Here is an 11,037-nt window from a genome sequence, read left to right on the forward strand (position 1 = left end):
CTAAATGCTGTGAATGCTCCAAGTTAAGGGACAGAATAAAGAGTATCCAAGAGACAGAGAGAAGGGATGGAGCAAGAGGGAAGATAACAGGCTTTATTTAGTTACTAGGAGCTTTATTTAGTTACTTGAAAGGAACTGTGGGCCATGAAGCTGTGGTGGGCACAGGGGCAGGTCTCAGCCCATCCTCCATGTCCTGCCCAGCCCCTCCCACTGCGGCCCCCGGTCCCCTGTCTGCCTGAAGCTCCACTCCTGCCACCGCCAGGTGCTGGCAGCTGGTGCGAGCAGGGCCAGCACTGACAGCAGGTGTGAGCACCCGGTGTGTGGGAGCAAAGAATTTTCAGTAACCACCAGAGGCTCGCCCCAATGACAGTGACCAGCACCCCGCCTTGGTCTGGCACCACTGCTCCACCATCCAGCTGCAGCCAATGCCATCCATGTTCCACGCTCTGCTGCCTGCTGTTGACGCCTACCATGTACTGCGTGCGCCCCCTGGTGGTCAGCACACATCATAGCAACTGGTTGTTCAGTTGGTCTGCAGTTCGGTCTATTTGCATATTAGCCTTTTATTATATAGGATGCCAAGAGTGAAGTCTGCAAGAATGATCTGAACTCTCTTCTTTTTCTTTTTTAAATCCTCACTCAAGGATATTTTTTCCATTGCTTTTTTCCCCCAGTTTTTATCATCCCTATAGTCCATTGAGTTTTTTAAAGAGCGTGGAAGGGAGGGAAGGGAAGAGGGAGAGGGAGAGGGAGAGAGAGAGGGAGAGAGAGAGAGAGAAGCATCGATGTGAGAAAGGCACATTGATTAGTTGCCTCCTGCACACACCCCGACCAGGGCCAGGGATGGAACCTGCAACTCAGGTACATGCCCTTGACAGGGAATGAAACCGGTCACCCTTTGGTGTGTGGGACAATGCTCTAACCACTGAGAAATACCGGCCAGTGCTGAACTGAAATTTCAATTAGGTATATCAAGGTTTGCCAGGAAGGAAGTAGCCTTGCTTAATGGTTAATAACCTAAGTTTTGCAGTCAGGCAGTCCTGGGTATAAATCCCAGCTCTGACTCTGACCTCAGCTGGATAACTTAAGCCTTGTAAGTCTCAGTCCCCTCATCTGTAAAATAAGTAAATGCCCTACTTCATTGTGCTGAGCGTCAAATGGGGAAGAAATGTGCATCAATCTCATAGCAAGCCCTCACTAAATATTAGCTATTACACTTGGTTAACCAATAGAGAAAGAACTTTTCAAAAGAGAAAATGTCTACCTCATTGTCTCATCATTTGGGGAATCTCATATGAAACCTATACAATAGTTAGGTGGCTCAGAAAACAATTAAGTATATGAAATACGCAGAGAAATAGACCCAGGTCACTTTATTTTCCAGTAATGCGAAGAGGCTTGGACTTTAGGCTTTCTATAGTTAAGCATTTCTGGGGCTGGTGCATTTTTTTTGTTGACTTAATTCTTTACTGAGTTATAAGGAACCAGGTAACTCTCAAGCAATAGAACAGTGATAGAAAAGTAATTCAATTACTAGTATATGATCTCACTTAAGCTCTCTCCTGTAAGGGATTCCCTCTTAGTTGAGTAACTAAATGTAGTTTTAGCCATTTGAGAGCACTGAGCCCAGAGATGTTGTCTCAGTGCTGTAATAAGAGTAAAGACACACAGGGTCGACACCCTCGAAGGCGCTTTCTGAATTGAAATTCTGACCCCAAAGGCCATCTCTTTGCTTCAACATGCAGGCCTAGCAGGAAGTCCCATGATGCTAGATTCAGGAGCCTTCCTGGACACATGAAGATCTGCTGTCACAACTGTCCTGTCTGTGGACATGGTTAGGGACTCTGCAACCAAAAGGGCCCTGGGAACAAAGCCTTCAACTTGAGCATGGAGTGACTGGCGAGAGGGTCTTATCTCCTCACTGTGGTCCTGGGTCTCCAGGTGGAAAATGAGGCATAGTGTCCTCCCAGCCTGACTGAGTGGGGATGGCGGCCCTGAGCTCACACAGCTGGGCCTAGACCTGGGAGAGGGATGATCTGGGACACCCAGCGTGAGCTGTCTGTGACTGAGACTGGGTCCATCCATCCCAGAAAATTCAGGAGGATTTGCTGGGAAGGAAATAGCCTACCCCTGGTAATGGGGCAGGCAGTCCAAACCCAGGGTTAGCAACATTTCTGGCAAGGAGTGCGTCACAGAAACACTTCCTTTCCATTAACAGAGGTGTTACTGTGCAGCCTATTAGTTGCAACAGAGCACTCTTTGTTGCAATGTGGGGCTGTTTCCTCAGCAAGTATAATGAATTACCTCCTTCCAAATCTGTCTGTGAGCTAAACTCTAGCTCCGAAGTGAATTATTGGCTTAACAGTACTGTCTCCAATACTGCCTTCTATTACGTATGTGTAACATTCAAAATAGGGAAGGCCACGTGCTACTTTAACAGACACTGCTGCAGGGGAGTTTCAATGGGCCACTCGATGTCATCTAAAATGAGTGCCTTTTCTTTCACAGGGCTCGAGTCCCCACAGTACACGTGACCCCAGATCTCCAGCAACACCAACACCAGGGAGGTCTGCAATTCCTCAGGCAAACAGAGCTTCCCTGGCACGAGACGTGTCACCGATTCCCTCCCTACAGGACAGTTATTTTCAGTCTCAGCTCTGTTAAAGGTAATCACAATTTCTCACAATTAATTAATGTGGAAAGCTTTTTCTCACTGCAAGCAAGTGCTCACATGATAATCCCATTTATGTACACCTTGTCTGGCTCACCCAGGGTTTTTACCACCTGAGGCACTACTCGAGCCGCACCACATCCTGACTTAGCACACAGTAATTTCTTACTTCTTGCGTCATGTGAAGCTTCCCTTATTTCTTACGCCTGCTGCTCAAATCTGCAAACACTGCATCACAGATTAAGCAACATCTAACAAGATACTGAGTATTTATCAACCATCTTCTCTTTTCTGAGTACTAAAGCTGAGTAAGTCAGACAGACAGACAGACAGACACACAGCCCCTTTCCCTTTTCTATGCACTTTAGCGATTTACATTCAAAGTCCTCCCCACAGATACACTAAGAATGTCTATATCAACCCTGATGTGCAGAGTCTAACACTTAAAATAAGTTTTTAAGATTCATTTTATAATTTTGTGTCTAGATAATTTTGTGTGAGGTTTTGGTTTGATAGACTTTAGGCACATACTATGCACAGAACAACCAAAAATCAGAATCTTTTTAGTGATTCCCTAAATCTGGTGGGTTCTGATTTGATTTCAAAAATAGGCACTCAAAGCCCAAAATTCCTTTCCTAATTGTTCCATATGTGGAACTCGGGCCAAGCCAGCTAAAGGACCTTTCTTTCTAAGGTACATAGGGTAGCTATGTGCAAAATATATATACACATCTAGAAATAACATAGGTTTACTGAACTCATATTACTACTCTAATGGATAATCCAATACTGACACAGAACATTGCCTTCATAATAGCCCCATATACAATTTACATTATTATACTCAAGTCACTGATTAAACAGTTCAAATGTAGAACAAATGAGTCAATGTCAAGGTCATTTTATCCTCCAGTAATGACCTTTAACCCTCTCTTAGTTCCCTATGGAAGAGTTCCTCTGCCTCCTAGCAATGAACTAAGGAATTACTATACAATCATAGAGCTAAAGGATCATAAAGCTAAAAGGAACCTCAAGAGATTTTCTAACCCAAGGTCAGTAACTATTCAGGACACGTGCTACTACTTCCTGATCCTAAGCCTTTGACAGACATAAGCAATCAATTTCAGAACTTTTGTTTCCAACCCATTCTCAACAAAGGTATCATACAGGACATAAATGGGAGTTGGCACATGAATGAAATCCTCTTTGCTCTTCTACCTAATCGAAACCCCTCTTCTTTCTGATAAGAAACAAAGGTCCAGAGAGTTTAACTATCAGATATACTTTCTTACATAGCTTTTTAGAGTCTCATTTACTTTACGTTCTCATTTTATTTTCAAGTTAGACTTTGAGCTCATTTATTCACTCAATAAACCAAGACAATGCCTTACTAACTCTCTGGGTCATAAATGACTCAACAATTCAACTCATGTATTGAGACTACCAGCCATGTGACAGGTGCTATGGGTACTGAGAGGACCAACACAGAATTCCTTCCCTCAAAGACTTATGGGCAGTAAGAGAGACAGAAAATTAGAATATATTCTAACTAATAAATACCAAGTAGACATTGGTTCTGTACAGTGGGAGAGCATCGTAATTCTTTCCAAGCTGGTGTCCCTCCCAGTTCTCCCTCTTCTGCTAGAGGTCACCTTCTCCTTCTCCTGTGGACCAAACCCAGCCAAGCCCCCTCAGGTTAACCCACTGAAGACGTGGCACAGCTGTCTTTTCCCTTCCACTCCCAATGCTGCTGCCCAGTGGAGGTCTCCATCTCTCCCTGCCTGGACCTTCACAGTAAACCCTTGGGGGTCAGCTCCCTCCTTGGATCCATTTTCCACATCCATCTACCTCAATGATCTTTTCTAAGCACAGCTCTAACCTTGTTACTACTCAATTTAATTCATCCTCAGGATCATGTCCAAACTCGTCAGCATGGCATTGCAGGTCCCCCAGGATCTGCCCCTGACCTCCTGTGCAGCCTTGCTTTTTTGTTTTTTCCCTGTCACTCAATCGCACCCTCTACTCCTGTCACACCAAGTCACTTAATTAAAAGGTAGGAAGGGCAGAATTTGGAGGCGGAAAGAAAAGCAAGGCAGCCTCATGGGCAGAGGGGTAAGGGTAGGTCTGAGCCCGGAGTGGAGACCAGCCTGGCTGAGCAGTCTGGCAAATGCCACTGGAGCGATGTTTCTCCACTGCTATTCTGAGAGTCCCATGTAGACACATTGCTGCCCCTTCTCAGTCTCAGTGCATGGTATAGAATTCCCATTCCCCACTCCACCACGGCACTCAGCCAGAGGACCATGACTCCCAGGTGGATCAGCAAGGAGATGGGGTGCAAGATGTAGGAGGAGAAGCAGCCTGAAGGAGGAGAAGGGAAGGAACAGGAACATCTGGTGTTGCCAATTATTATTTGAATCTCAGTTTTCTCATCTATATAATGGCAACAATGGCTACTTTATAGTTGCACACTTTTTTTTTTTCCATAAGCATTTCCTAAGATTTCACTAGCCATGATGGAAATGAGATTAGACAAGGGTAACAAGTAAAATACATACATAGGTTAACTGCACTAGCCTCCTAAACTGGTATCTCTTTTTCCGCTCTTGCCTCTGCAGTCTATGATCAAAACAGGTGCCCGAGAGAGCTGATTAAAATACAACCCGACCATGTCACTTCTCTGCTCAAAAACTTTTAATGGTTTCCCATCTCCCAGTAAAAAGTCCAAGCCCTTATAATAGAAGAGCTTACACCATCCTAGTGCTCTGTCCCCATCCTAGCCTCCTGCCTCACCCACCCTTCCTCACTCCACGCCATGTGCTTTCTCAAATAAGCCAGGATGCTCCCCAGGTAACTGTGCCCATGTTCCCTCACCTCTTTTGTCTCAATTTGATCGTCACCTTCTCAACAGAGCCTTCCCTGTAACCCTATTTAAAACTGTACCCCCAGCCTCCTCTCTGACTTATGTTACTCTAGAGCAGTGGTTCTCAACCTTTCGAATGCCGCGACCCTTTAATACAGTTCCTCATGTTGTGGTGACCCCCAACCATAAAATTATTTTCGTTGCTACTTCATAACTGTAATTTTGCTACTGTTAATGAATCGTAATGTAAATATCTGTGTTTTCCAATAGGCTCTACAGCAGCGGTTCTCAACCTGTGGGTCGCAACCCACAGGTTGAGAACCGCTAGCAGGGTCGCCTAAGACCATCGGAAAACACAGATATTTACATTACGATTCATAACAGTAGCAAAATTACAGTTATGAAGTAGCAACGAAAAGAATTTTATGGTTGGGGGTCACCACAACATGAGGAACTGTATTAAAGGGTCGCGGCATTCGAAAGGTTGAGAACCACTGCTCTAGAGCATGCTCACCCTCTAATAAACTCTATTGTCTTTTACCAATTTATTCTGTTTACTGGTTACCTCTCTCCATTTAAACATAAGTTCCAGAAGGACAGGGCTTTTATTGTTTTGTTCACTGCTTTATGCCCTAGCCCGAGAACAGTCCCTGGTACACAGTAGGTGCCTAATACATACTTGTTGAATGAATGAAAGATTTAAGTGTTGGTTACCGCAGGCACATTCCAAGGCTGAGCTGATTAGAGGCCCAGCAGTACCAGGCCTGGGACCTGCCACAACAAATGAGCTTCATGGAAAACAAAATCTATTTTGAACATTGCGGTACGCAAGGTTCCGTGCAGGTGATGAGCTGGGCCTGGAACTAGCCTGAGCTGCGGCTCACCCCTGTCCTCAGGGGGTTGTTTCACAGACATATAAAAACAGGCAGAGCAAGAAAGCATATCCCATGACTCAAATTAGCACCACCAGATATACATCTACAGGAACTCCAGCTCAGGAGGTGCAAGGCTGAGGCAAGGGTATTACTCAGAACGGTTCTTGGTTGTAGACAATGGAATCTGAATCTAGAAATAATTGCTTCCTTGGGCACTCCAAAGAAAATTATTCAGAATAAATAAGCTTGCTAGCTCTGTTGTGTAAATAACATCTATTTCCTTTCCTGAAAAATCCATAAGCTAGAAATCAGATTTTCCAAATGACTGAAATAAAGCACAACCTGTCTGGACAGAAAGACCAGGCTTTATGCTGTGAACAGGGTGCGGACCCCCTGAGTGCTTTACCAACATTATGCACAATATGAGTATTGGGTGACCAGAATTAGAATGCCCTGGCACAGCGTTCTCACCCTGCGATTCTGTGTGAACAGAATTCCCACTTGAAGCACAAAAATTCTTCCCTCACTATTTCAGCCTGCTAAACGAATTGAGAATTGGGCTATGGGACACAAGACAAAATGATTAAGTCTTTTTAAAAAATCATTTTAAAAATATCTTTTAAAAAAATGAATAATGCCCTGGAGGCTGGTATTTGGGGAACATATGGCCCATGGGCTGTTTAAGATCCGAGAAATCATTTGGTCTGGCCCTGCCAAGGCATTAGGGGCGAGTTAATTAAATGTTCGGCCAAATATAGCAGGCTGATTTTTAAGGTGATAATTTTGTATGGCCCGAGAATGATGTTATAAATATCCAAATGGCCCTTGGCAGAAAAAAAGTTCTCCACTCCTGGGCCTTAGATAGAGCATGTCATCAAAACACTCGAATCACCTTGAACTCTGTAGTATAAAGCAGACACGAAGCAGAACAGAAATACCATGAAACTTTATTTCGTAAGAAAATACTAACTTCCTCAGAATAAAATTATTTCGATTCACCTTAAGATAACATTTATTAAGTGCTTATTATGTGCCACAACTGTGTGTTTTCACATTATATTAATCAACCCTAATAACAAATGAAGTCATGAAAAATATCCCTATTTTCCAGATGAGGACATTGAGGATCCCAGAGAATGAGAGATTTGGCTAAATGGTAGAGTCTGGTAGTGCCAGAATTCAAATCCAGCACTCTCCAGTCCAGGCTCTGTGCTCATTCTACTACACTACAGAAGCACGATAAAGCCTGTAAGAATTGTAATGAAGGCAACGAAAACTGTCTCTAATGGTGTTTGCGTAAAGGCCTCTCAGTTGAATAGCCAAGATATTATTTCTAGGCCCTTGTAGGCTTTCACAGAAATTAACAAATTTGGTTATTTAACTATTTAGTCCCATTATCACGTGACTAAGAATTTGAGAAAATGTTTAGCAGTTAGTGTCTTCTTGTCCATGAAAAGAATGAACTTTCACACCTAATAAAGATATGCTATGTCTTGAAAAATCAAAGACTTTAAGCTGTTTCATACTTTTGCCCCTCATTTTAATAATAAAAATATTTGAAAGTGTCAAGGCTGCTGAATTACAGCAGGGACCAAACATTTTAACCCTTTGTGCTCGCTTGCTTTTTTCTCGAGCTGCTACCGATGCTAACCGTGTCGAGTCACACTCGGCATCTGAGTGCAAAAGGTTAATGGCTGCAATCAGCCCTACATTGTGCCAGGGTAGTTAATAAATTTAAGAGTTCATACATCTTTAAGATCCACATGCTAAAAGGTCCAGAAGGGAAACTGCATGACAGTGTTTGTGATTTTCTGTATCAATTAAGATTATAAAACTAAACTTAATATCACGAACTAGTAAGTTCTTAGGAGTGGACGCAGTGTCACTGCTATAAGTTGGCTGGAATTTCACTTATGGTTAAACTAATGAGACAACACAAACAGGTGTACTAGTAATTTCCACACAGGCCCAGTGCTCCAAAGAAAGAGGGAGAAAGGATTATCTCGGGAAGTGCTTGTGATGGATGGGTACACTGGGGGTGGCCCAGGCTTGACACTTCTCAGACCAGGAGCAGAAACACTAGGGAACTCCCCTGTGTTGCTCCTGGAGGGGCAAATGTGTAGGAAGACTTCAGCTGGGCCCTTACAATTTTTATATGGGGGGGGGGGTGTTTCCTTTCTGAATCAAGCTCCTGGGCTCACTCACATTAAAAGTGGAGGGAAAATGACCATCAGGACCAAATGCCAGGTTTGCAAAATAGGCATGTAATCCTTCTTGACTCCAAAGAGGTACCTATGCAACAGGTTCTAAAGGCCAGGGAACAACTGCTCAAAATCCTTTCCAAGCCAGCAACACACGGTTAACAGGCGAGTCGCTCTGGAGAAACCCCATGGCTGAAAAAGCAGGATTCCAGTTCCACAGGGAATTGGGAGGGAAATGTCAGGCTAGGATTACCCTTGAAAACTGTCCTTAAATGGAGATAAGCATTAATTCTGGACTCTCGTCATGAGGAAAACAATCAAGATCATTTCATCTATTTGTCACTTTCTTTGTGACAAGTGTCATTTGAACATGGTGGGGAAAGAGAAATCTTCCCTAAAACCGCCCTAAGCCACTTGACCCTTCTAGGGGGGGATACAGTAGAGTTAAGTGGTCAAGACTTGGTTCTCTACTTCTCTGTTTTCCTCCCACAAATGGCCTCTGCTAAGACAATTAGAGAACACTACTTATTTACTAGAAACCTGACTTTACTTTGCACAAGTTTCTGGAGGGTTAAGTGAGGGAGCAGGCAACACCAAATATTCTGAGATGCAGAAGTAGCAGCTGCAGAGGGAGGTGCCGGCTGCACTCTGACCAGGAATCAAACCAAGACCTCCTGGTTCATAGGTTGACGCTCAGCTACTGACTGAACCATGCCAGCTGGTGGGTCCCAGCTTCTGTTTCCAAATGGAAGGTGGGGACTGAGGAGGAGTCTCGCCTCCTGTGTGTCCTCACCTGTGTGAACTCATAGAGTAAAGGACACAGACATGGCTCCAACTCAAAGAGGAGCATCCCCAGAGCCCAAGTTGTAAAACAGACAACCTGGCAGAAATCCAGAATCCAAACAGGTACAACTCATACCTCTGAGCAATGGCTCAGACATCCACCCAGTTCACTGATCTGCCAGGAGTGAATCACTTAAATACATTTTTGTTGAAAAACAAGCAAATATGACTTGAAAATTATTTTCAATAGAAGAACAGTGTGGAGAGGAAGGAAGTTCAGGGAGCCCATGTCTACACATTAGCAGATTGGAGAAGGGGGTTAAACTGAGTTCTGCTAGGTCTCTTCTTCCCACTCCCGTCACCCCTGATTTTGGCACGAATGTGGCAGGTTTTCAGAGCCCGGGTGCCGGCAGTTCGTGCTCGCTGCCTGGGAAGGCACCTTTCCAGACATTGCCCCCTGGGAAGCAGGGGCAACACCCCCACCCTACCGCCCTGGCCGTCCGGTCCAATGAGAACTGTAATCCACATCTCTGTCCGGGTAGCGTGGTTCAGACCAAAAATTGGAGAGCAGATACCATTACACACCCCCACACCCCCCATGTTTGCTTCCACTCGGGAAGAACCGAGAGCTACTTGCTTCCCTTTCCCCCTTCCAAACCCTTTTTTGATCGTTTTGGGTACAGCAGGACCCGGCAGCTCAGCTCCCGGGGCACCCAAATGGGAGCTCCGATGAGCTTTGTTCTTCCCGTGCACAAAACAACACCCTGGGCGAGGCAAGCTCCCGCGTGGGGTCCGAAGCCGAGAAGGCGCCGAGGGACCCGGGCACTGGGTGTGCAACGCCCGGCCCACCCTCGCACCCTCCCGCCCCGCACGCGGCCTGGGCGCTGGAGCGCGCGAGGGTGCGCGCGTCGCCCACCCGCCGCGCCGCTCACCTAGCACCACGGCGGCGACCGTGGAGAGCAGCAGCCAGTTATTCTTCAGGAAGCGCCTGTGGTCGCATCCCTTCCTCGCCAGTTTCTTCATGGCGGGCGGCAGGGCTTGGAGCCGCCGCGGCGGCCGCTGCAGTGCGCGGTGCTCGGTGGTGCGCGTCGGGGCCGGCGGGGGGCCGGGGGCCGCCGGGGTTCCGCGGCGCAGCGGAGGCGGGACGCGGCGGCGTCGGGGAGAGGGTGTGCGCTGCCTGCTGCCGCCGCTGCTGTCACTGACGCTGTCACCGCCGCCGCCGCCGCCACCTGAGAGTGCGCGCCGCGCCTGGAGCTCGGTGAATATGCGGGGCGGGAGGGCCCGGCTCCTCCTGCCGCCGCGGCGCTGTGCGGCGCGCGTGCCAACCAGCGAGAAAGGAGGGAGGAGCGGGAGAGCGCGGAGGCGGGCGGTGCGTGTGTGGCGCCCGCGGTCCCGGTGGAACAAGCGTGGGAGCGCGCCCTGCGCGAGGCTGGAGCCCAGGAGCTGCTCCGGGAACCTGCGCCCCGCCTTCTCCCGGAATGTCTCGCCTTTTTTTTTTTTTTTTAAATGGTCAGGCTAGGTTTTCGCATTTAGGGTTTCCTCCTCTGCGTAATCCACTGACCCCTTTGCTTTGGCCTTTACCCTGCACACCCCTTCCGGTCCCCTTTCTCCACACCAGCCATTACCAGCACATCACTGGAGAACGTG

At 46.6% G+C, this 11,037-nt stretch overlaps 1 protein-coding gene across 2 annotated transcripts in view; it reads right to left on the reverse strand.

Annotated features, from left to right (window-relative positions):
• SLC1A1 (solute carrier family 1 member 1) overlaps positions 1 to 10,776 on the reverse strand; it is a 64,101-nt gene extending 53,325 nt beyond the window's left edge. Inside the window, exon 1 of one of the 2 annotated variants that reach the window (XM_054727214.1) lies at positions 10,323 to 10,776. In XM_054727214.1, the coding sequence (XP_054583189.1) occupies positions 10,323 to 10,413 (91 nt within the window). In that variant the 5' untranslated portion in view covers positions 10,414 to 10,776. The remainder of the gene's footprint in view (positions 1 to 10,322) is intronic. The other variant, XM_008144983.3, reaches the window with a different exon arrangement.
• Positions 10,777 to 11,037: the final 261 nt, after the last annotated feature.

This window comes from Eptesicus fuscus, chromosome 15 (genome assembly GCF_027574615.1).
Source record: "Eptesicus fuscus isolate TK198812 chromosome 15, DD_ASM_mEF_20220401, whole genome shotgun sequence".
Classification (NCBI taxonomy): domain Eukaryota; kingdom Metazoa; phylum Chordata; class Mammalia; order Chiroptera; family Vespertilionidae; genus Eptesicus; species Eptesicus fuscus.